Raw genomic sequence first — 24,165 nt, forward strand, 5'->3', positions numbered from 1 at the left:
TAAATGATTTATAGGTTCCACGTATCTTCTTTAATTTGGGGCTCCACAGTATAGTTCATATGAAGTTTTTATTTAGGCTAAATTACATCACCATGAATCCTTTAACTTTGAAGTTTGTAACAAATAACTCCATTAAGTTATTTTGGTCACACACAAGTCCTTTAAGTTTCTAAACGTTTTCAATTTATTCATTCTATTAACCAAACATTACAAAAACAATGACGTGACACTTAAGTGTACGATGTATCATGTATCCTCATCAGGTATCTTAGAATATAAAACAATCCAAGGACATACATCCTTGCAATCAACTTTGACCCTCTCATTTTCATTCTTTATGAACCTCAAATCGAAGTCATATACAAAGAATAATTGATAACAACTTCCTTGAACTCTTATTTATTACATCATAATGTCCATCGTTTATAAACTTAACTGTCACAACATCTTTTATAACGTTTGGTTAACAAAATGACTAAATTGAAAACGTTTATAAACTTAATGGACTTATATGTGATCAAAATAACTTAAAGGACCTATATATTACAAACCTCAAACTTAAAAGACGTTTGATGTAATTTAACCTTTTATTTATCACTTGAATCAACTTGTGGTTTAACCTCCAAATTGTTTAGGTCATTCTATCTTTTGATTTTCTTAAAAACATTGCATTGAATTTTCTATTCTTTGACACGCCTTGAGCTCGAATAGTTTTTTTTAGCTTTTCATATATATTTTTTTCATATGAAGCTGGTTGTTGTGTACACATAAAAGGTATTGCTTCAAACATTTAAAAAATATTCACAATTGTTTTATCAATAGAAAATAGCAAGGAATGTGTGTTGGATAAATAAGGAAGAGGAAATTTTACTCAACTAGAAGCACAATTATACAAGAAGTAAAAAGAAATAAAGGAGAACTGTCAAATTTAACGTATTTCGACACTCCATGCTTACATCCATAATTTTACAACAAAATATTGTATTATTCAATTTGTAATTTATATGAGAAGAAAATTGCAATCTCTCTCACACAATTTTATACAGAAACATTGCAATCACTCTCACCGTATGTAGATCTGAACTTTATATTTGTGTCAGTTACACACCTTATGCTTAAGATAGATTTTATTTTTGTTCAATCTTTGCATTTAAAAAAATAATAAATATAAAGTACGAAACTAAAAAAATTGGCTTTTTTTTGTTGTCATTTTTGTATTGTAGTGTGTTAGTCGAACGAACAATTAAACGAGCCGAATCTAATGAGTTGAATAGAGTTATTCACCTATCTAGACAAGTTAAACTAGAACTAAAAGAAATATACACATCAAATTGGTTGAGTTTCAAATCGAATCAATTCTTATTGAGTTGGGTCAAATTTTACGGAGTTTGACTAAACCGACTTATTTCATTTCGAGTCATATTTACAATATTGTAGAAGATCCAAACATGTTAGACAAATTTGGATTGTCTGTAGCACTGCACACACTGTAGCAACACTAGAGTCGTTAAATTGAAGTACAAAGTTTCTCTATTATAGAAGCATTGACCTTGCATTTGCTTCTCTGTAAGCAAAACTGTTAGAAATCCAAACACTTGCTGGAAATACTGTATTCTTTTTCATCCCATGAAGAAAACAATGAGAAACCTCTTAATAATCTTTTTTGGTAACACCTATTATAATCTTGTACTCCTGTTATAATATGCAATTTAAATTTGAATTGAAGCACATTAATTTAATATTTAATTTTAAATTTAAATATCTCTACTTTATTTCGCGTAAATTTCAATTTATGTCTCCCATGATTTTTTTTTTCTTTATTTTTTCTTCTTTTATTAATAATGACGCATATATAATAATATTTTTTTGTCACTTATGTGTGTGAATTTATAATCAGTTTGTCATTTCGTCTATCTACCAAGAAAAAAAGAAGAATTATAGTGTCTTAAAAAATAAAAATGAATTAAAATAACTTGGATTTGGTTTTTCCACTTCCAAGTTCAATTGTGCAAAGCAGTAAAAATCATGCATGCCACTATATAAATCATTGCATATGCTTACTCAACGTTCGATCTACGTAACCAAATGTTTTTCACCACTAACTTTCAACAACAAGAAGCTTTTAAATAGATAATTTTTCTTACTCAAGCAAGTAGTATATGAGCATAAATAGTGATGCATAATCATGGGTAGACATGATTTAAAAAAAGTAAAATCATGGGCAGACAAATATGGTACTATATATATATATATATGTTAGGCCATACAGTAACAGTCAAGCTTGTTTGTGACTAATTAATACACTTGCCATAATGGTGGCCAGAAGCAGGTCATATACTCATTCTAAGATCTATCGTCTCTTCTTCTGTTTGCAGCCGGTGACGTGCATCCATTGATCTTCAAAACAGTCTTTGCCAACTTATCTCTGTTCACGTAATCAAAGAAAATACTCATGACTATCATGTACTGATACTGTAGTATAAAATGAGAGCAATAATATTTAGACATCAAAAGTTGACACCATTTGCAAACATCGTATACAAGTAGTATATTCAATTAAATAAGTGTACTGTAGTATATTTACAAACATAATATACTACTTTAACTGTTGATATAATTAAAAGAAAGAAAATAATTCTATTTATCACAAATCTTATTAAAGAGTGTCCTAAAAGACAAAGTTCCTCTCCATGTGGATGCCTAAATAAGTCTCACATGTGGACATTGTCCATTTTATACTCCTTTCATTCATAATTAAAAGTATTTATTGTTTTTTATTTTTATTTTGCATATATTAAATAAAATTTGGTATTTTAATTTAATTTATTCATTTTGTGCAAGGATCTTCCTAAACTTTTCATCTTTCAAGATTTTTTTTTTGAGAGATTTCATCTTTCAGATGATTAGTAGTAATAACAAGAGATAAGTTTTAAAAAAAATACACATAATAACTTGCGTAGTAGTTCTTTTATTTTTATGATTATCTAGCAAGCACCCTTTTAGTTAGAGAGAAATCTAAGAAGCACCAAACTCCTCCAATTCACCACTTAAAAATTTGTCACTATATTAAAAAGAAAATACACATAATAACTTGCGTAGTAGTTTTATTTTTATTTTTAAGATTATTTATCTAATATGCACCCTTTTAGTTCTACAAACAGTTTTATATCATTATATTTTAATAATATTAACGTATTTAATACAATTTAATAAATACCGCGAAAAGGTGAAAGGGAGAAGGTCGTTCTATAGACACCATTATATACTAAAATTTTACTCCAAAATATTTGTACCTATTTAATTTAGTTATAAATAGGTGAATCATCCATAATTATGAGATCTAAGAGCACTCTTTAAGGATTTAAAGTAAAAAAAATTATATATTGAAAAATTGTATTTTACTTTACAATGCATTGAATGAGCACATTTTTACAAAAGACTTACTCTATCCGTTTCAAAATGTGACACTCATTTTAAAAAATTGTATTTAACATTTTTAATGAATAATTTTTTCATTTAAAATCTTTAAAGAATAGCTCAAAAACGATGGATAAAACTTAAAACCCTAAAAAAAAACTTAACATTCCGTTTATTATTTGACTGAAAGCTAACCATATTTCATTTTTGGTTCTAACTGAAACATATGCTTGTATTAAAAACATAAAATTATCTAAACACGAGCCCGGATTTTCCAAATGCCGAAAAGAATCCATTTGCCCAAGATGAGGCAATAACATGTTAAGGAGATTGCGTAGCAGCAATGCTATTGCTCGCTTTTCGGTGTTCATGTATTAAGGTCTTGTGTTTAGTTCACGTTCTTTTGGAAATGATCAACTTGATTATGCTTAAATATCATCATGTTGTAAAATAATATTCCCTCCTTACCAAACTAAGATTATCTATCCAAATTCAAGAACATTTAGATGAAATGACACGATTCTCTTATAGTTATTCAATGTTTAGGTTTAAATTCAACTTTAGATATGCAGTAACGTTAAAACTGTTTGCTGCCCAATTGAGTCCCATAAGGCTTGATGAATTAGTCTCATCAGTTGCACGTGAAAGATATCCGATTTACACCAAAAATATAAAATTACAATCTTAAATATTGTACGTTAATCATATCATAGAAAGTTAAGCCGACCGTAGTTTTCTCTCTCTAGGTTTTCCCTTCTAGATTTTCCATCGAGGTGTGGTTTTGGATCAATTTTTGACCTGAGATCACCCCTCTTCATCTTTTTCTCTATATTTCAATCTAAATAAGTGATTTTCACATATATTTAGGTTTTTTCTTTGTGATTTCATCATCTAAGTGTGGTGGTTTGTTGTTCGTCGTCTTGTGTGGTGTTGTTTGATTTCCCGTCTTCTTGCAGTGTTCATCTGATTCATTTTGAAGATCGATTATTCCGTCAAAGATTTGAGCGTCAACGTTGCAGATCCGGAGGCCATAGATATTCCGGTCACTTTAATTTTATCATATATTTTTGTAGGCATTATGCCGTTATATGCTATTAACTTAGATACTGTGAGTGTGTTCGGAGATTCATCCTTTACGTTTTTAGCGGCGTTGAATGATGTAATCTCTCGATTTGAATGAATGAATATCATTTTGTTTTTGTCAAAAAAAATATATTATACATTAAATATTTTGAGAGTTTAAAATATATCCTTTTAACACAAATTTATATTTTAATTCCTTTTTTAACTCATTAATTTGTGTCTATGAATAATTAAAGGAGAGCACAATGGATTGCTGAGCCTTAAATCCGATATTTATTTTTGTTTCAAAACTGATTAAAACTGCTCCAAACACCCTTATTAACCACAAGGTCAAACTTAAATCTTTCTATCAACACTTCATCATCTTATTCAAAAGATTAGAAAGAACAACAGTTGGAGGGACAAATCTGTGTCAAATTTGAGAAGAGTCGACGTATTTGTGACACATTTGAGAAGAAAAAGAAGAATTGATTGATTTATGGTATCAATAGTTAAAGGGATTCAACATTTTTTTTTGCTCAATAAAAAAAAAGATCGTTAATTTTTTGCTAAAATTAGTTGTACAAATATCATTCTTCTAAACGTAATTTAGCACAAAATGGGATATGATTCAAATATATGGAGGTTTACCATTTTATACTTATGCCACTCTCATGCACACTCCACAAATTTTGGTAGAATTTTACTAAGTTCTTTAATAAAAACACTCAACTTTTTATATGTAAAAGAAAAACAATTTTGATAGGACAATATCATCTAAAAATACACTAACATAAATAGAATATCAATGTCAATTTGAGTTTACAAATATTGAATGTCTAAGAAAAGTAGAAGATTTTTAAGTGTATTATTATTCACTGTATTTTCTAAAATAGATTAAATCAAATCTTGTACCATCTCACAAGTTATAAACATTTTGACTCTCAAAATGTAAAGTTCTATTACACACATACATACATACATACATAGATACAATCATTCATGTTTTTATTTTATGACACTTTGTATATTCATTTTTAGTAAAATATTTTTACAAATTACCACGACAAATTGCAATTAGATTCATAATAGATCCACTTGATTTTGTCTTAATGGAAGTGTGAAGTATACATGGAGAAAAGCAATAATGCAATTAAATGATGCTCTAATCTCAATAACACTGTCGCATACCATCAAATCAACTCAAAAGTCCTTTTATACTGAAAGAAGACAGAGCCAAAAACAAAACCAGAGTATCCATCCATCAACAATCACTACCAATACCATTGTTTACTATGCCAAACCAGAAACAACAAAACCACTTCCACCATTAACAACAACAACACAAAAACTCTCTATTCTTCAACAATGCTTCCTCTTCTTTTCTTCCTTCTCCTTCTCCAACCACTAACCATTCTCTCTCTCAACCAAGAAGGTCTCTACCTACACCAATTCAAACTCTCCTTAGACGATCCATCCTCTTCCTTATCCACATGGAACAACAACAACCCAACACCTTGTACCTGGTCAGGCATAACCTGCGACCCAACAAACACAACTGTAACAAAAATCAACCTCTCAAACTTCAACCTAGCTGGTCCATTACAAACCTCAACTCTCTGTCGTCTCACAAACTTAACCACCCTTATCCTAACAAACAACTTAATAAACCAAACACTTCCTTTAGATATTTCTACTTGCACCTCCCTTACTCACTTAGACCTCTCTAACAATCTCCTCATTGGCACACTCCCACATACACTAACACACCTCCCTAACCTCCGTTATCTTGATTTAACAGCAAACAACTTCTCAGGCTCAATCCCAACCTCATTCGGAACATTTCCCAAACTAGAAGTGCTTTCACTCGTTTACAATCTTCTAGAATCTTCTATTCCACCTTCCCTCGCAAACATTACCTCTTTGAAAACACTCAATCTGTCATTTAACCCCTTTCTACCTTCTCCGATCCCCCCGGAGTTCGGAAACCTAACTAACCTCGAAGTTCTATGGCTTAGTTCATGTAATCTTGTTGGTAATATTCCTCATTCGTTTGGAAAATTGAAGAAACTTAGTGTTTTTGATCTTTCTATGAATAGTCTTGAAGGTTCTATACCGAGTTCGATTGTTGAAATGACGAGTTTGAAGCAGATTGAGTTTTATAACAACTCGTTTTCCGGTGAATTACCGGTGGGAATGTCGAATCTTACTTCGTTGAGGTTGATTGATATTTCTATGAACCATATTGGTGGTGAAATTCCTGATGAGTTGTGTAGATTACCTCTTGAGAGTCTTAATTTGTTTGAGAATAGGTTTACCGGTGAGTTGCCGGTGAGTATAGCTGATTCTCCGAATCTTTATGAGTTAAAGGTTTTTGAGAATTTACTCACCGGTGAGTTACCGGAGAAGCTAGGGAAGAATGGTCCGTTGATTTATTTTGATGTTTCGAATAATAAGTTTTCCGGTAGGATTCCGGTGAGTTTGTGTGAACGTGGCGCGTTGGAGGAACTTTTGATGATACATAATGAATTCTCTGGCGAGATTCCAGGGAGTTTAGGGGAGTGTCGGACATTGACGCGCGTTAGGTTGGGTTTTAATAAGTTGTCAGGTGAAGTTCCGGCGGGTTTTTGGGGTCTGCCGCATGTTTATCTTCTTGAGCTTGTTGATAACTTGTTTTCTGGTTCAATTGGTAAGACTATTGGTGGAGCTGGGAATTTGTCTCAGTTGACTTTGACGAATAATAATTTCTCTGGTGTGATTCCTGAAGAGATTGGATTGTTGGAAAATCTTCAGGAATTTTCGGGTGGTAATAACCGGTTTAATTCTTCATTGCCCGAGAGTATTGTGAATCTTCATCAGCTTGGGATTCTTGATCTTCACAAGAATAATCTTTCTGGGGAGCTTCCAAAAGGGATTCAATCTCTTAAGAAACTCAATGAGTTGAATTTGGCTGGTAATGAGGTTGGTGGGAAAATTCCTGAAGAAATTGGGAGTATGTCTGTGCTTAACTTTCTTGATCTTTCTAATAATCGATTTTGGGGAAATGTTCCGGTGAGTTTGCAGAACTTGAAACTCAATCAGATGAATTTGTCTTACAATATGCTTTCTGGAGAGATTCCACCTCTCATGGCTAAGGATATGTATAGGGATAGTTTTATTGGTAATCCTGGTTTGTGTGGAGATTTGAAAGGTTTGTGTGATGTCAAAGGGGAGGGTAAGAGTAAAAATTTTGTTTGGTTGCTTAGAACTATTTTCATAGTTGCAGCTTTAGTGTTAGTCTTTGGTTTGATTTGGTTTTACTTCAAGTACATGAATATCAAGAAAGCTAGATCCATTGATAAAACGAAATGGACATTGATGTCGTTTCATAAACTGGGTTTTGGTGAAGATGAGGTCTTGAATTGTCTTGATGAAGATAATGTCATAGGGAGTGGATCTTCCGGGAAAGTCTACAAGGTTGTGCTTCGCAACGGGGAAGCTGTTGCTGTGAAGAAGATATGGGGCGGAGTCAGAATGGAAACCGAGAGTGGAGATGTTGAAAAGAACCGATTTCAAGACGATGCTTTTGATGCAGAGGTTGAAACTTTGGGCAAGATTAGGCATAAGAACATTGTCAAGCTATGGTGTTGCTGTACCACTAGAGATTGCAAGCTATTGGTTTATGAGTATATGCCAAATGGTAGTCTTGGTGATTTGCTGCATAGCAATAAAGGAGGGTTGTTGGATTGGCCAACTAGGTATAAGATAGCTCTTGCTTCTGCAGAAGGCCTCTCTTATCTGCATCATGACTGTGTTCCTCCTATTGTTCATAGAGATGTTAAATCTAATAACATCTTGTTGGATGAAGACTTTAGTGCAAGGGTCGCAGATTTTGGGGTAGCTAAGGCGGTCGAATCCAATGGGAAAGGAACAAAGTCCATGTCTGTCATAGCTGGGTCTTGTGGGTATATCGCACCAGGTTAGCTGATTTCATGATATTCTTTCCACTTTTCTTCACATGTTTAATCTTATTTTGATGACTATGAGATACAATTATGTGGTACTATTTGTGATTAACTCATAATCATTGCATTTGCTGATTACTTATATTATACTAAATAAATTAAGCTTCATGAAAAGTTTGATATCAAATAGTTTCTTTTTTGCTTTGCCATGGCATTCTTAATACATCATTTTATTAACACCTTCTGATTGTCTTTTTGAAATTGAAATAATTATCACCTTCCAAGTCTAATATAGTGAGAATGTATTCTTTTGGAGCCAAATTGACACGCGATTGTTACCTTTTGCAGAATATGCATACACACTTAGAGTGAATGAGAAGAGTGACACATACAGTTTTGGTGTTGTTATCCTTGAGTTAGTCACTGGAAGGAAGCCTATAGATCCTGAATTTGGGGAAAAAGACTTGGTTATGTGGGCATGCAACACCTTGGATCAGAAAGGTGTTGACCATGTTCTTGACTCAAGGCTTGATTCTTTTTACAAAGAAGAAATTTGCAAGGTCCTGAATATTGGCCTAATGTGCACTAGTCCTCTTCCAATTAACCGGCCTGCAATGAGAAGAGTGGTGAAGATGTTACTAGAAGTAGGCCCAGAGAGCCAAACAAAGTCTTCCCAAAAAGATGGAAAGTTGTCCCCTTATTACTATGATGATGGATCAGATCATGGAAGTGTTGCTTAATTTTGTTAAAGGGTTGAGATTATTTGATTCAGAAGAGGAGGTTAGGGAGTTCTAACTAAGCTTTTCTTTTTGGTTATTAGTACTTATTAAAGTGTCAACTTTCCCTCCAAGTTTTCCACTCATGATTTGTTTGACAAAAGTTGAAATATCATGACTAGAAGTTGATATTTATTACTCTGTAAAGTTGGTCGACTTCAAGGCCCTCCCTAGTTAATTTACTTTGGGTTTGCATTAATATCTCTTATATTCAGAAGTGTGATATTCTCACTGTTAAAAAGATGCGACTCATCTCTGAGAATATGTAGTACTAATTTCAGATAATTTCAAATTTCATAATAGAAAACTGTCCCTACATTTGGAATCTGTAGTTAAACCATGCTCAAACGCTGATGAATTTTTGGATGTTTCCAGTTTAAATTCTTTGACTGCCATATACGTGAAAATTTACATCTTGCAGTGCTATCAGATATGTGCTGGGTACAGCTATGAGAAAAATGAGTTAATGAGGTAGTTAGGCAGACACTGCCCTTCCTGGTCCCTTGTTTAAATGCAGGTTCCATCCATGTGTGTTGATAGTAGTAGTCTACTAGTACTACTGTATTTTTGTGATTAATGCTACTGGGGTATATAGATATTATTACTAGTATATTGTCAAATGATTAGGGGTATCACAGTGTTATTTTTGGCTGAATTCAGCTGTGAAATTTTGCCAATTATTTGGTCAATTCTTATTTTGGCCGGTGGTTAGTTTTTTTATGACAACCATTCAATTGTTTAATGAAAGATATGTGAATTTATTGGGATGTTGATAATGTATTTTTGTGTGATGGACACAACTCTTGTTATATCCGACTTCTTTAATTTTTATCCAAAATTTAGTGTGGTAGGAATACAAAGCTTTCAATTAAGGATTAATTGTGTCTTGGTGTGTGACTTTCATTGGCTAAATATTTTTTGAAATTGGGAGCCCTTTAATTTTTCAATTTTTTGATAAAAGCTCAAATAGATGCCCAAAGGTAGACTTGACTTGATAAAAGTCACTTGAGCTCCAAAAAACTTCCCCTTCCAAAATTCGGCATCCAAACATACCCTAAAACAACTTTTTTAAGGTGATTGTTAAGTAAATAAAAATATAATTTTATTCGGAATAATTAAAGTATCTGATATTTAATACTCCTAGTTGTTTTGATAAAATACTCCTAGTTAAAAATATTTAATGAAGTTTATTAAATGTTAGTACTTGAAAATATTCATCAACGGTGTGATTGTGTTTGTACTAGTGTGTACATATTAAATGCATCTAAACGTATCTCACCGTAGAAGCAACATTCTACGAATTTTTTATTTTTTTTTCTGACCCTTTTGTCAAAAAAAAATTCAAGTCTGATCTCCTATTTGAATTTTTTTTCCAAAATGACCCACTTTTTTTTTTTTTTTTTTTTTGTCCTATTCGCCGTTTTGACAGCCGTCGCGTCATGACTGACCACTATTTTTTTTTTAATTTTTTTTCTCATTCCCGCCATTTGAACTGGCGGGACTCATTTTTATTTTTTCTTCGTTTTTTCTTTTTTTTGGCAGCACTTTTTTACATTTAAACACAACAAATAATAATGATAGATAAAAATATAGTAATGATAATGATGATATATTTAATTTAAAAACACTAATTATTTTATTCATAAGAAATAAAAACAAAAACAAAAACTACTTTCTCCGCGGAAACCAATTACGCCAATGTAAACTATGACCTCCCGTAGCACATAATTTATCTTTTTTATTTCGTACGGATCGTTGGTTTTGCTCTTGCTCTTCCTCGTGCTCTTCCTGTTCCACATCCTCGTCAAGAATTTCAACATCATCATTAGTTTCCATAGCGATTTCATTTTGCACTTGTGAAGCTGAGTTGGTCCAGATTTCATTAACGAAGTCATCGTCATTAAACCCTGCTGCCAGACTTTCTATGGTATTAGTTTGTGAATTTGGCCATTGAGGTGCGTAGCTTGTTTGGGGATAGTTTACAAAGTGTGGAGGGGTTGGTAGGTTGAACGAGGAGTATTGTGATTGGTCTGGATAACTGGTTTGTGTGGTGTATTGAGTTGGATTGAAGTCATCAAATGAATAGTTTGATGTTCGAGAGCTTTCTCCATGATGACTTTGTTGAGAATAGCTTGGACATGCAGGATATGCCCTAAACGTACCCTTGTTCGATTACTATCGTGGTGTAATTCAGGAGGCAAATCAGCGTGCATTAGATTGGGTGGACAATATTCCAAAAGAAAAATGGACTCAAGCATATGATGAGGGTCGACGATGGGGCCACATGACAAGCAACATCGTTGAGTCGTGGAACTCTGTGTTTAAGGGAACACGCAACCTACCTGTTACACCTATAGTTCAATCAACCTACTATAGGCTGGCATGTCTCTTTGCTGATAGGGCTCAAAAAGCGTTTGCAAGGGTAGGTTCCAGAGATTTGTTCAGTGAATATTGCCAAAATGCTATTAAGGATGACATTGTTAAGTCCAACACCCATCATGTCGAACAGTTTGACCGAGAAAGGTATACCTTCTCAGTCCGTGAGACCGTCAACTACAGGGAGGGAAGGCCGATGGGAACTTTCAAGGTGGACCTACGAGCGGGGTGGTGTGATTGTGGGAAATTTCAAGCTTTACATTTGCCATGTTCTCTTGTCATAGCCGCATGTTCTTCATTTCGCCATGACTACACAACCCTTATTCCACCTGTGTTCAAAAACGAGAGTGTTTACTCCATCTACAACACACCCTTCAAAGTAGTCCACGACAAGAGTTATTGGCTCCCATACGACGGTCCCGTGCTTTGCCATAATCCAAACATGCGAAGACTAAAGAAAGGTCGATCTAATAGTACCCGCATAAGGACTGAAATGGACGAGGAGGTGGTGGAGAGGACTCCGACACCGAGACAGTGTGGGTTGTGTCGGCATACCAGTCATATTAGGAGAAATTGTCCGAGTATAAATAATCGGTAGTTAATAACGTTGTGTATTATGTGTTCAAATAAATTAATATATTTTTATCTATCATTATTATTTGTTGTGTTTTTATCTATCATTATTAATATATTATGTGTTCAAAAAAAAGAAAAAACGAAAAAATAAAATAAAAAATGAGTCCCGCCAGTTCAAATGGCGGGAATGAGAAAAAAAAATAGTGGCCAGTCATGACGCGACGACTGTCAGACCGGCGGCCAGTCCCGCCATTTGAGATGGCAGGAACGGCGAATAGGACAAAAAAAAAAAAACAAAAGTGGGTCATTTTGGAAATTTTTTTCAATAGGGGTGAGACTCGAATTTGTTTTTGACAAAAGGGTCAGAAAAAAGAAAATTTCACATTCTACAATATTGTTGTGAGGAGGTGAAGCCAAACAATCGTGATTCTTAACAAAATTAAACACATGCCAAGAGGTAGCTTGAAAGGAAATGTGCATTCATTGCACCTTTCAACCTAAAAACAAGCACAAGCATTATGTGGCATCTCTAACATGTCACTGTCTACGTTTATAATTTTTTAAGTTTGTCCTTTAAATTTCGCATAGTTGACCTTTTTTTTGGTGTCTGTTACAATATTGATTTGGACATAATGTTGCTTTGTGACAGTTCACATGTCTGTGTTTGTCTGGTCATAAGTCATAGTTAAGAGAGTATGGAGAAAAGACGAGAGAAGGAAAGGGAGGAAATGGTTGAAAGATAGTTTCCAAACCCTTTCTTTCAACTTTGTTTTCAAGAGAGTTTGCATTTAGCTTTGCCTCAAGGGGATTGAATTTGAAAGAAATATATGAAACCATCATCAAAGTGGGTTATAGTATCAAGAAAGTATTAATAACATAAATCAATCACCTTGCCAGTAAAAATACATGGAAAATGAAAAAAGTTAATTGTGGAATGTCTATATTTGTGCAAATAATTTTTGCACTTTAGTGCTTTCTCAGACTCAGGCATATTTGTAGCCAAGCACTTGTGGCATACAAAAAATTCCTTTTCTCAGACTCAGGCATATTTGTAGCCAAGCACTTGTGGCATACCAAAAATTCCTTTCAAAACTTATAATTAAAAGTTAAAACGACCAATATCAATTTCTTGCATGATGCTCAAATTGATAAATGGTACAAAATATACAAGGTTTCTTCTCTGCTACAAAAAAAAATAAAAATGAAGGACATGATTGAAGCACTTGGTCATGAAAAGCATTTAAGTCTTGCAAATGTCAAATAGCCTGTGTGTCCTCTAGCCTCATCACAAGGTCTAGCCATGACAGAAGAAGTAGGATTGCTGAGAACATAGTTTCCATCTGAACACTGTCTTCTCTTGCAAGGAAGAGAACCATTGTCATCTCCATGAAAGCTTTTCGTTTTCACTTCTCGAACTTCATATGTGCGTAACAGTACCTCAAATGTCCTTATATCTTTCACATAAGCAAAATATAAACATAGAAATTTGTTAGTAGGCCTAATTTAGTTGAATTTTATGTTAGAATAAATAGAATAGAAGACGGGAATAGGGGGATATCTGATTTTTTGTAGGCTCTCTAACTCTTAGTGGGCTGTTTTTTTTCTTCCGGTTTTTCCCCTTTTATATCTCTTAATACAGTTTCTGTATTTCCCCTTTGTCACACAACTTTGTTAGAAATTTATTTCCAAAGTTTTGTCAATAAATCCACAAGCAATTATCAAGTAAATTAAGAGTAAAACAGTAGAGTCCAAACTGATTCTAACACTGGTATCAGAAAGCAGTTGATCCAGGCAGTTATTCCTTGCAATTCTGATCTTGGTAGCAATTAATGGTTACAAGGTGCAGAATGGATGCAAGAATCAAATTTTTAAAACGTGCCTATGAAGGATACATGGCCATACGGAAGGAAATTCAGGAGTTGCAACGACTTCTAGAGGCAGAGAAGTTTGAATCACAAAGAAGGATTGAGGAATTGCTGGAAACAGTAAGAGGCATGATTCTGCATAATGAACATGATCAATTCCATAGAGGAAATTATTTTGGAAATGGAGATGGCAATGGCGTAAGAGAGGATTTTAAATCTGGCTCCAAACAGAAATGGCAGAAATTAACTATTCCAATATTTGATGGAGAGGATGCGTTTGGTTGGACAAGTAGAGTGGAACGATATTTTGAATTGGAGGGTGTAGGTGAGCACGAGAAAATTCAAGCTGCTAAGATTGCCATGGAAGGCAAGGCCCTTACATGGTCTCAATTGTGGGAATTTTGTGCATGAAATTCTACTTGGGAGGATTTGAAGGCAGCAATCATACGAAGATTTGAACCGTCCATACTTCAGAGCCCTTGTGAATCATTACCAAGTCTCAAACAAACGGGGACTGTGGAGGAATATAGAGAACAATTTGAATTATACGCTGGACCACTCGTAAGGGCTGAACGAGAGCATCTTAAAGCAATTTTTCTCAATGGACTGAAGGATGTAGTGAAGGCAGAACTGAAATTGCACCCAGTAAACTCCTTACCAGAGATGATGGACTATGCCCAAATAATTGATCAGAAGAATTTTTTGATAAATAAGGGTACTGTTAGGATGAATGAAGGGGGCAGTTTCGCTAAAAGCCATCCAAGAAACAGAACCGCGACGTGGGAACCAATCAACAAGTTAGCACTTCAGACAAAGTCCTTGGGAAACAGTTCCATTGGAGAATCTAGTGCAGGAGGACGACAGGATCATTTAGGGGAAGAGCGTTTAGAAGATTAATGGAATGACAAAACGCGAGAAAAATCAAGGGTGGTTGAGAGAGAATAGGCTCTCTAACTCCTAGTCGGCAGTTATTTTCAGTTATTTCCCGTTTTCTATCTCTTGCTGCTGAAGTTTTTGTATTTTCTGTATTTCCCTTTTGTAACACAACTCTGATCGAAAGTTGTTTCCAGAGTTTCATCAATAAATCCACAAGTAATTATCCAGTAAATATTTTTTTCTTTCTGAACAAGCCAAAATGAGATATATTAAACCAAACTGATTCTAATAGAATTCTGTCAGAAAATTGCTGCATGTTGCACATGCAACTTGAAACAGAAAGAAAATGCAAACAAAGATGAGGAAAATCAGAAAATATATATGAGGACAGAAAGAAGAAATCATTATCGAAGTTTACGAAAGTGCATTTTAAAAATAGATTGGAAATTTTTGAAACATTGTTTTCAGTATTTTCTGAAATGTATTCTCTCTGGTTTGCTTTCATCTTCTCTTGATCATAACTAAAAAGGAGAAAATCTATAATCAAATGCCATTCCATCCTTCATACAAAGCAAAAATGCAATGTTATTAGAACGTAAACAGGTCCTAAAAAAGTACCTGTGAAGCAGGACTGAAGTGCATCACATGATCGTTGTACTTGTTCGATACACGGAGAGAACGAGCAAAATGTGCCATCTTGTTTAAGCATTTTTGCAGCTGAAGGAATAGCCAACCAAGGTTGAGGTAGATCCAAAAATACAGAATCAGCCAATTCATTTAATTCATCAGGAAATCCCTCACCCTGAATGTCCCTAACTCCACAACTGATTAAACTGCTTAAACCTATTCTCTCAAAATCATCCCTGCAAATAATTAACAAATTAAGTAAGCTTATGATTTACTTAATGATTCAACTTTCTACCTAACCCTACATAACCCTTGTCACTTGGAAAAAAGTAATGTAGAAAGTGTAATTATAAACTAGTTTCAAGATATTTTTCTTCCCGACGTACAAGAAATTTAAATCATATTAAGTCCTTACGTGACTATGGAATTAACAGACTACTAGTATATCAACTTGTACAGAACAGAAGAACTGAAATTTTGAATAATGGAATATTATTCATCAAACATATAGCTTGCTATTTCATAAGCATAAAACAACAAATGAACGCTAATAAAGCAAGAGTTTAAATTTGAATCATTGTCGGCGTAAAGTACTACACGGTGAAATCAATCGCGGATAACAAAAAATGCTTATTGTTAAAACTCTGCTACACTATAGCGCAACCCCCAGGGGTTGTCCTGGTGGTGTAGAATTGAGACCTACGTGTGTGCTCCTCTTTAGGTCCCATGTTTGAATCCCCCAGGTGCAAACAATTTCCGTGTTGGGCCAGTCCGCACAAAACATTATTCTGGATTCAATTGGGCCCCACCGCTAGTGTTGGTGGAATTGGTCCCCTAGATTAATCGATCCTGGAACCAAATAGCAAGTTTCTAAAAAAAAAAAAAAATAGTGCATGCTATAGCAACTGCTATTTGACAACATTTTTACTAAATAGCATATCACGGAACAATAGCGGTTTTTTCAAATTCCTGGTTTGTTACCTAGCTGATGCCGCTCTTTGTTCATGAAAATCAAATGTATAAACATGTCCGTTCGGCGCAATTGCCCTAGCAAGTGAAGTAGTCAAAGATCCACTACCAGTTCCAGATTCAAGAACCAAACAACCAGCAACAATTTCCAAGTACATGATAACAAAACTAATATCAGGAATATAGAGAATTTGAGTCCTGTGATTTAACACTAGAGTCCATAATTCTGGTGTGGGAGCTAACAAGTAAACAAAATCACCCTTATTGTTGAATACTTTAGAGCCAAAAGGCTTTCCAATCCAATCAGAATGTTTAAAAGCACCTAAAGAGTTCTGAAAGACTGAACCCTCAGACACTGTTACAGCTTTCATATTGCCATGTTTTACGTAAACAATAACAAGATTGCCGTCATGAATCTTTCGGTTGAATGCTATTGTTTTTTCAGGATTACTAGTCAATAACATCTTGAAAGGCTTCAAATTTTTCAACCTAGTGAAAAAGAAAAACCATATGTCATCCACAAGCCAATTACATATGTGATTATGTGTGAGTATATATAGGGTATGTTTCGATAAACAACTTAATTTAAGGCTTGTAAGGTAAGTCATTATCATATAAGTGCTTGTCTATACATCATTTCTATATAATAAGATAAAATGAATTCACAAGTAAACAAAACATTATTGGAAAAAATAATTGAATGGATGAAGGGGAAACCAACCAATATAGATTTGAATTTGAACCAACAAATTTGGATTGACCTAAACACCAGTAGGGGGGTTTAGAAACTCACTCTGTGTTTCATGAACCAACAAACAACAGCATTGACCTAAACACCAGTAGCCGTTCAATTTGGATTAATTTTTTAGTATTATAATTGAAATTGATATCTCATATATAAATGCTAATTAATTTTCATTTTTTTGAAAAATTATAGGGACTGAATTACATTATTTGAAAAAAATAGGGATCGGTGTGCAAAATTTGCTTGAATTATAAGGATCAGTATGAGATTCACACTATAGAGTAATGTTGTCCCTATAATTATAAGGATCAAAATTTGCTTGAATTATAAGGATCAATATGAGATTCACACTAAGAGATTTACATTACCTCAAAAAACTCCCACATCCAAATTAAACATTTTTTTTTTTTTTTATGGCTGCCACTTCACCTTCCCTTTCCTTACATACTCCGCCACTCATGGTGGACGGAAAACATGGATTGACCGGAGACCGAACACGCAGGGCCGACCCTAAGATTTTTGTTACTCTGGGCGAAACAATAAATTGTGCCTTTGTAATTATTCAATTTTTTTTTCTTGCATTTTTTGTTGCAAAATATTCATTTATAATTAAAGTTATCTAAAAGTATTTTTTAAATAGAATTAATCAAAGCGAATTTTATATATATATGAGTTTTGCTAGAAGACACATTTTATGAAGGTGTCTTTTAGCAAGTTATCCTCCTATTGACATTTGCTAACAGAAACCAACTAATTTTTATGAATGTGTCTTTTAGCAAGTTATAACTAAAAAGTGGATAATCACACCTTAAGGTGTGGCTTGCTAAAAGACACTTCTAAAGGGTGTCATCTAGCAAAACCCTATATATATATATATATATATATATATATATATATATATATTACTAACTACTAAGTAAATATAATAATTTTGGTGCCCCTAAAAAATGGTGTTCTGGGCTGTCGCCCTTCAAGCCTGCCCTCTGGGCCACCCTTGCGAACACGCAGTCAAGGTAGAGTTTAAGACATATGGTTTACTAAAAGAGAAAGGAATGAGAGTTGAAATTTTAGCATGCACTTATTGATTTGACTTAAATTAATTAGGGAGAGACTAATTTGTCCAAAAAATATTTTTGTCAACAATTTTTCTACACCGTGGCATTAGTAACTCATAAAATCTTCTCAAATGCACCAACCCTTAGTTTTTAAGATCAAATTATCAATAGGATCTTTCAAATAAACTTGATATTGTTTTAGGTTACCAAATTGTATTTGATATATATCAATACTACGTTTGGTCATAGAACTCGATTTTTTTTTTGTGCAATGTATTGTCTCTGTCCACACTAATAATTTTTGCTCCTAGCTCTCAGTTCTAATTGAAAAACATCTCATGTTGTTCTCAAGTAAGCATGCATAGCACATAAAATTATTTGGAAGCATGCATATGTATTGTACAAATTTGGTTGTTTTTCTGAATATATGTCCAAAAAATATAAAGTAATTTGATATGAGGCTACTTCCTTGTGAAATGGGCAAGATATGGATGGCCAACAGCAAGTAGTTGTGACAAATAGTATAATGAAATCATCATTGAAGATATTGGAATATTGCTTTCGAAATAGACCAGTATGTTGACAGCTTGGAAAGTGTAACTATCACTAGAATTCCCTTGAAAAAAAGATGACATCACTTGAATTCGTTCTTTTATAAACGTACCCAAGACATAATTCCACAAAATCTACCACTCAGATTCTTTGATTGTCTGATTTTATAAAAATGACAAGGTCAAGAAGCATCATAGTAAAAGAATTAATAGATCTTATAGCATTAATAAATGGTGACCATGGTCAGAAATAGGAACCACAACCATCATGGTCATCAATCAACAGTCCAAGAGTCTCAATGTGGGCTTACAAAAGTTTGACATGCATATTTGTGGTTTCCGTTACTAGGTTGCAGCCATATAGATATGCTGGAACAAATGATTTTTGTTCAATTCAGTCCATTCAAATTGATAGGAACAAAGAAATGTTTCCTCCGCTTATTGTTAAATTATTAGTTTTACGGACACGGGCAACAAACACGACACGCACACTGACACCACTAATAATTTGAAAAAAGCGCATAATTTAGTGTAATTATATTGTCGGTATCGTGTCGGTGTCGGACACGACACGTGTTCGACACCGAAACACGTTTAATCCGAAGAGTGTTCATGTTTCATAGGTTTTAACTACGCAAGGCCATGTTGTTATCGTTAGTTTGTGATGGTTTTAAAGTATTAGTTAGAACAACTATGAATAAACTAAATGTTAAATATATAAAAATGTGACTCGTTTTTAATGCATTGGTGTTTTTGTTTTTTGTTTTTTGTGGTGGTCGGGATTTGAACCCCGGACCTAATCTCCAACAATTTTCTATGTACCGCTACTTTGAAGTGATTTTATAACAAGGCTTTTGACAATCCGTTAACTTCATGTTCATGTTCATTAGACTTTAGCTCCTTGTGATTTGGAGGCGAAACAACGGTTGTGGGACTCTTTGTCTATCCGACTTCAATCTTTGAGGGGGAAGAAGGTGTGTGTCTGTGGTGACTTTCACGCTGTTCGGTATGTCAAGGAGAGAATATCAGTTAGAACTTCACATAATTCGTTGGATCATGTTAATTTTGATCGCTTTATTGATGAAAATGATTTGGTGGACTTACCGTTATGTGGTCGTATTTTTACGTGGTACAAAGGTGATGGTAAGTCCATGAGTCGCTTGGATAGATTTCTTCTCAATGATGAGTGGTGCTTGGTGTGGCCGAACTGTATGCAAGTGGCGCAAATGAGGGGTCTATCTGATCATTTCCCTTTGTTGATGTCGATAGATGAGGATAATTGGGGTCCTCGACCTGCTCGAATGTTGAAATGTTGGCAAGAATTTCCTGGTTACAAAGAATTTGTCAGAGAGAAGTGGAAATCCTACAATATTGCAGGGTGGGGTGGATTTATTTTGAAAGAAAAACTGAAACTAATCAAAGTGGCTTTGAAGGAGTGGCATATTACTCATAGTCAGAATTTGCCTGGAAAGGTAGAGACTTTAAAATTGCGCCTCTCAGAGTTAGACAACAAGGGGGAGGAAGCGGTTTTGTCAGATGACGAAGTTGTGGAGATGCATGGCATTACATCAGATATCCAATCTTTGTCTCGAATTCATACAAGTATATGTTGGCAACAGTCGCGGTTACAGTGGATGCGGGAAGGTAATGCAAACTCAAAATATTTTCACTTTATTCTGTCCAGTAGGAAGCGAAAGAATGCTATTTCATTGATTTTTGTGGAAGGTGTGGCGGTGGAGGGAGTCCATCCTATTCGTCAGGCGGTCTTTTCTCATTTTGCGTCCCATTTTAAAGCACAAAATGTCGAAAGGCCGAATGTCAATAATCTTCATTTTAAGAAGTTGTCTCTTTCAGAAGGAGGAATTTTGATCAAGCCTTGTTCTTTGGAGGAGGTCAATGAAGGTGAAAAACACAAGAAGGGGGGGGGGGGGGGGTTGAATTGTGTTTTCTTTTTCTCTTAAAAAATACTTCTTCTGATAAAACTTCAGAAGCAGTTTGATTGCTTCTGATGAAATGATCAGAGTCAGATTGCAGCGGAAAGGAACAGAGCAGAGAAAAGAAAGACAAAGACACAAGCAGTTATCCTGGTTCCTTCCACAACACGGAAGTAGTCCAGTCCCCCTTGCACTTCCAAGGAGATTTCACTATAATCACAAAGATTACAACTGCTCAATACTTTCTAAGTATGAGACTTCACAAAAATGCTCAAGCACACACGCAAGAGTCTTCCAATGCTCAAGCACTAAGCAAGAGACTTCTAATGCTCAAGCACGCAGGCAAGAGACTTCTAATCAAACAAAAATACAGAGAATTGAGTTTGAATTGAACACTTGATATACAATCAGTGGTGTTCACAATACAATACAGAAAAGACTCTAGACTTTGAATTTCTAAGATGTATCAAATCAGTGCAGAAATTCAGTGTGCTTTGTAGAATCAAATTGACAGAGTTTTGACGCTTTTGAACTTATGTATCTCTGTCTCTACAATCTTCAAGTCTTCACTCCTTTATATAGAGGCGTGAAAGAGACGTTGAGATAATCAGCACGTCTAAAGAGTCGTTTGAAATCCTTTGATTATCCACCAGTGATCATTTGCCTGATTTGGGTGTAGTCCTTTGAAGAATAAACTTCAAATTCATTCCCATCTTGAGTGTACAAATTCTGCAGGCATGGCTGTTGTTTTGTCTTGTAGCGTAGACAGAAAACAGAGTAGTGGAGGTAGTGGTTGTACACTTGTACTTTGTCAACTCTATTAATGAGAGACAAGTGCTCAGTGCTATCCATATATCCGTTGATACCTCCCTTTCAATTCTTCGTTCTTCTTTGATAAGACTGAATTGAGAATCAGCTACTTTGAATCTTCAGTTTGATTAAAGGATCAAACGTAGCTTCTGGTGAAGATATTGCTTCTAATAAAAACTTTTGCTTCTGATGACCTTCTGCTTCTGATGACGTCATCTCTTCAGGAGCACTTCAGCTTCAGGAGCAGTTTTCTTCAGATGCTCAGAATTTCTTTTTCTTTCCATTGTTCTTCCAAGACCTATTGAAATAACTTGAGTAGCCTTTGGTCCTGTACACTTGAACAATTATTAGTAATAACCAATTGACAATTTTTAATACCTTGTTATCATCAAAACTTAATAAGGTTCATTGTGAAACACATTTTGTTCCAACAATCTCCCCCTTTTTGATGATGACAAACAATAGTATTTAAAATGTTCAATTGTTGTTGATCTAATTAATAAGTTGACCACTGGGATAGAGGTTTGTAAGCTCCCCCTGAGTCTAATAGATCTTTAAGGTGAGGTTTGTAAGCTCCCCCTAAGTTCTATTCTTATTAATTAAATTTCAATAAAATACTCATAAAATCAAATCAGAAGTATTTAAAAGAAATTTAGAAGTGGTTGTAGTGGGGCTCAGTGCCTTAAAAATACTATACATTTACTCCCCCTTTTGTCATCAACAAAAAAAATAGAAACAAAAGAAAGAGTATCAGAGCAAAACAAAACAAAAGAATAAACATATAACCTTTAAAAATAGTATTTCAGAGCAAGCAGCATTAAATATCATCAGAGTTAAAGCTTGTAAAACATATTGAAGGTGAAAAAGCACAAGATCCAGAAACAATGATAATATATATATATATATAGAAAAGTTGAGATACAAATGCAGTGCAACTAAAGTACTTAGAACAAAAATTAAAACAAGCAAAAAAAAAAGTGCAACTAAGGTTGGGTTTGCTTGTACATCTGTTCCAATAGATACTTGATTTGCTCATCCTTCTTTTTGAGTAGCTCATCCTTTTCTCTCATTCTTCTTTTGTATCCAGCATGAATTCTTGTTGCCCTTGAGATGTACTCTTCTTCTGGATAGAAAGGAGTGATGTCCAGCAGAGCCACGTAATTCAGCTCTTTCACTCTAGCTGCTTCATGCATATCATCCAACATCTTTTGCAGCATGGCAGAGTGAGATGAGACACACTTTGAACTAAGCTTATCCAGCAGGTCATCAAAACTCTTTTTCAGATCCATCCATTGATCAAGATAGTGAATAGGAGGTACATGAACTGTTCTGCGAAGAATCAGTGTCTGAATCTCATCACTAAGCTTGATTAACTGTTCATCAATATACTCAGATTCAAGGATATAGTCAGGGATGGTTGAAGGTTCAGATTGAGTTGTATGAGATGTGGAAGGTTGGTCAGAGGCTAAATCTATTATTGGTGGTTCTGGTTGTTGTTCTGGTTCTGTTGTTTGGTCAGAAGTTGTTTGAAGGTCAGGAGCAACTTGTTCAGAAGCATCTTGTTCAGGAACAGTTTGTTCAAGAACAGTTTGCTCAGGAACAGTTTGTTGGTTTTCTAACACAGTCTTTCCAGGGACTGTCTTAGAGGCCTTTGTAGGTGTAGGTTGCATTTCACCACCTAAGTGTTTTTCTAAATTGTGAATGGTTGAGGATTCTTGTTGTTGGAGGATTTCTGAAGTAGTTGCTTCTGAAACTACTTCAGAGGCTCTTTGTGGAGTTTGGTTAGGTTCTTGGTTGGGTTCAGGTTGTTGTACACTAACAGGCTCTGGAATATCTGGATATAGTGGATGAGTAGTAGGCAAATTGAATTTCTCACACAGTTTAATCCTATTTTTGGAAAATTCTATTTGAGTGCTCTCATAGTCAAGTGTTCCATATTCTGTTAGTTTGGTAGGTTTGGTTTTTAGAAGCTTGTCTATGTGTTGGCTAAGGGGTTGGTCATCTGATTCTGTTGATGATGAAGAGGGTGAAGAGGGTAGAGATGGAATCTGAGTATAGATGTCAGGTTTGGATGAATTACCTGAAGATTGAGCTTCTGGATGAACTGCTTCTGGAGCTTTTGAAACTGGTTCTGATGAAGTTGCTCCTGAAGCTTGTTTATTCTTCAAGGCTTGAGAAAGCAGAGTTGCTCCATACTGAACAGTTTCTAACTCAGACGCTAAAGCAGCAATGTCAGGAGTAGGCACATACCCTGCAACCTTGAGAGCTCATCCCTTTCTTTCTCAAACACTTCCTTCAACCTTTTCTTCTCTGCTATCTTGGATGCAGAGTACTCCTTAGCATACTGCTTTATTTCTTCAGTCATTTCAAAACTGGGCATGACTATAGGCTCTGAAGTTATAGTCCTTTTTGCCTTCTTGGGGCTTGAGTCTTCATCCCAGTTTTCTTCCAGTTCTTCCAACATTTCTGCCCTTCGTCCTTCAGCTGTCTTCAGATTCCTTGAAGATCTCTTCCTTTTGATGGTCTTAAGAGCAGCTTCTCTTTTCTTCTTGGGACTTAGAGGCTCTTCAGAAGCAGCTTGC

General features: G+C 34.7%; 2 protein-coding genes across 3 annotated transcripts; one reads left to right on the top strand and one right to left on the bottom strand.

The window, feature by feature from the left end:
• Positions 1-5,673: 5,673 nt before the first annotated feature.
• Positions 5,674-9,539, top strand: LOC11446068 (receptor-like protein kinase HSL1). Its single transcript, XM_003593601.4, has 2 exons — positions 5,674-8,437; positions 8,772-9,539. The coding sequence occupies exons 1-2, from the start codon at positions 5,848-5,850 to the stop codon at positions 9,161-9,163; spliced, it is 2,982 nt and encodes a 993-aa protein (XP_003593649.2). The 5' UTR covers positions 5,674-5,847; the 3' UTR covers positions 9,164-9,539.
• A 3,455-nt stretch (positions 9,540-12,994) lies between these two features.
• Positions 12,995-17,478, bottom strand: LOC11446070 (tRNA (adenine(58)-N(1))-methyltransferase catalytic subunit TRMT61A). Of its 2 annotated transcripts, XM_039830262.1 has the most exons (4): positions 17,282-17,478; positions 16,501-16,977; positions 15,511-15,755; positions 12,995-13,605 (listed from the first exon to the last, which is right to left on the bottom strand). In XM_039830262.1, exons 2-4 carry the CDS (start codon positions 16,950-16,952, stop codon positions 13,379-13,381), a joined length of 924 nt encoding a protein of 307 aa, XP_039686196.1. In that variant the 5' UTR covers positions 16,953-16,977; positions 17,282-17,478; the 3' UTR covers positions 12,995-13,378. The 2 variants fall into 2 exon arrangements, with proteins under 2 accessions (XP_039686196.1, XP_024631490.2); XM_024775722.2 differs by lacking the exon at positions 17,282-17,478 and having other exon boundaries at positions 16,501-17,254.
• Between the last annotated feature and the right edge of the window lie 6,687 nt (positions 17,479-24,165).

The sequence above is a fragment of the Medicago truncatula genome, chromosome 2 (genome assembly GCF_003473485.1).
Source record: "Medicago truncatula cultivar Jemalong A17 chromosome 2, MtrunA17r5.0-ANR, whole genome shotgun sequence".
Lineage (NCBI taxonomy): Eukaryota > Viridiplantae > Streptophyta > Magnoliopsida > Fabales > Fabaceae > Medicago > Medicago truncatula.

Coding starts and splice junctions, on each gene's coding strand:
- LOC11446070 (XM_024775722.2), bottom strand. CDS start 17,102: ATGATAATGACTTACCTTACAAGCCTTAAATTAAGTTGTTTATCGAAA. Junction 15,756..16,500: donor CAAAGAGCGGCATCAGCTAG/GTAACAAACCAG, acceptor AATTATTTGCAG/GGATGATTTTGAGAGAATAG. Junction 13,606..15,510: donor ACTTCAGTCCTGCTTCACAG/GTACTTTTTTAG, acceptor CTTATGTGAAAG/ATATAAGGACATTTGAGGTA.
- LOC11446068 (XM_003593601.4), top strand. CDS start 5,848: ATGCTTCCTCTTCTTTTCTTCCTTCTCCTTCTCCAACCACTAACCATT. Junction 8,438..8,771: donor TTGTGGGTATATCGCACCAG/GTTAGCTGATTT, acceptor TACCTTTTGCAG/AATATGCATACACACTTAGA.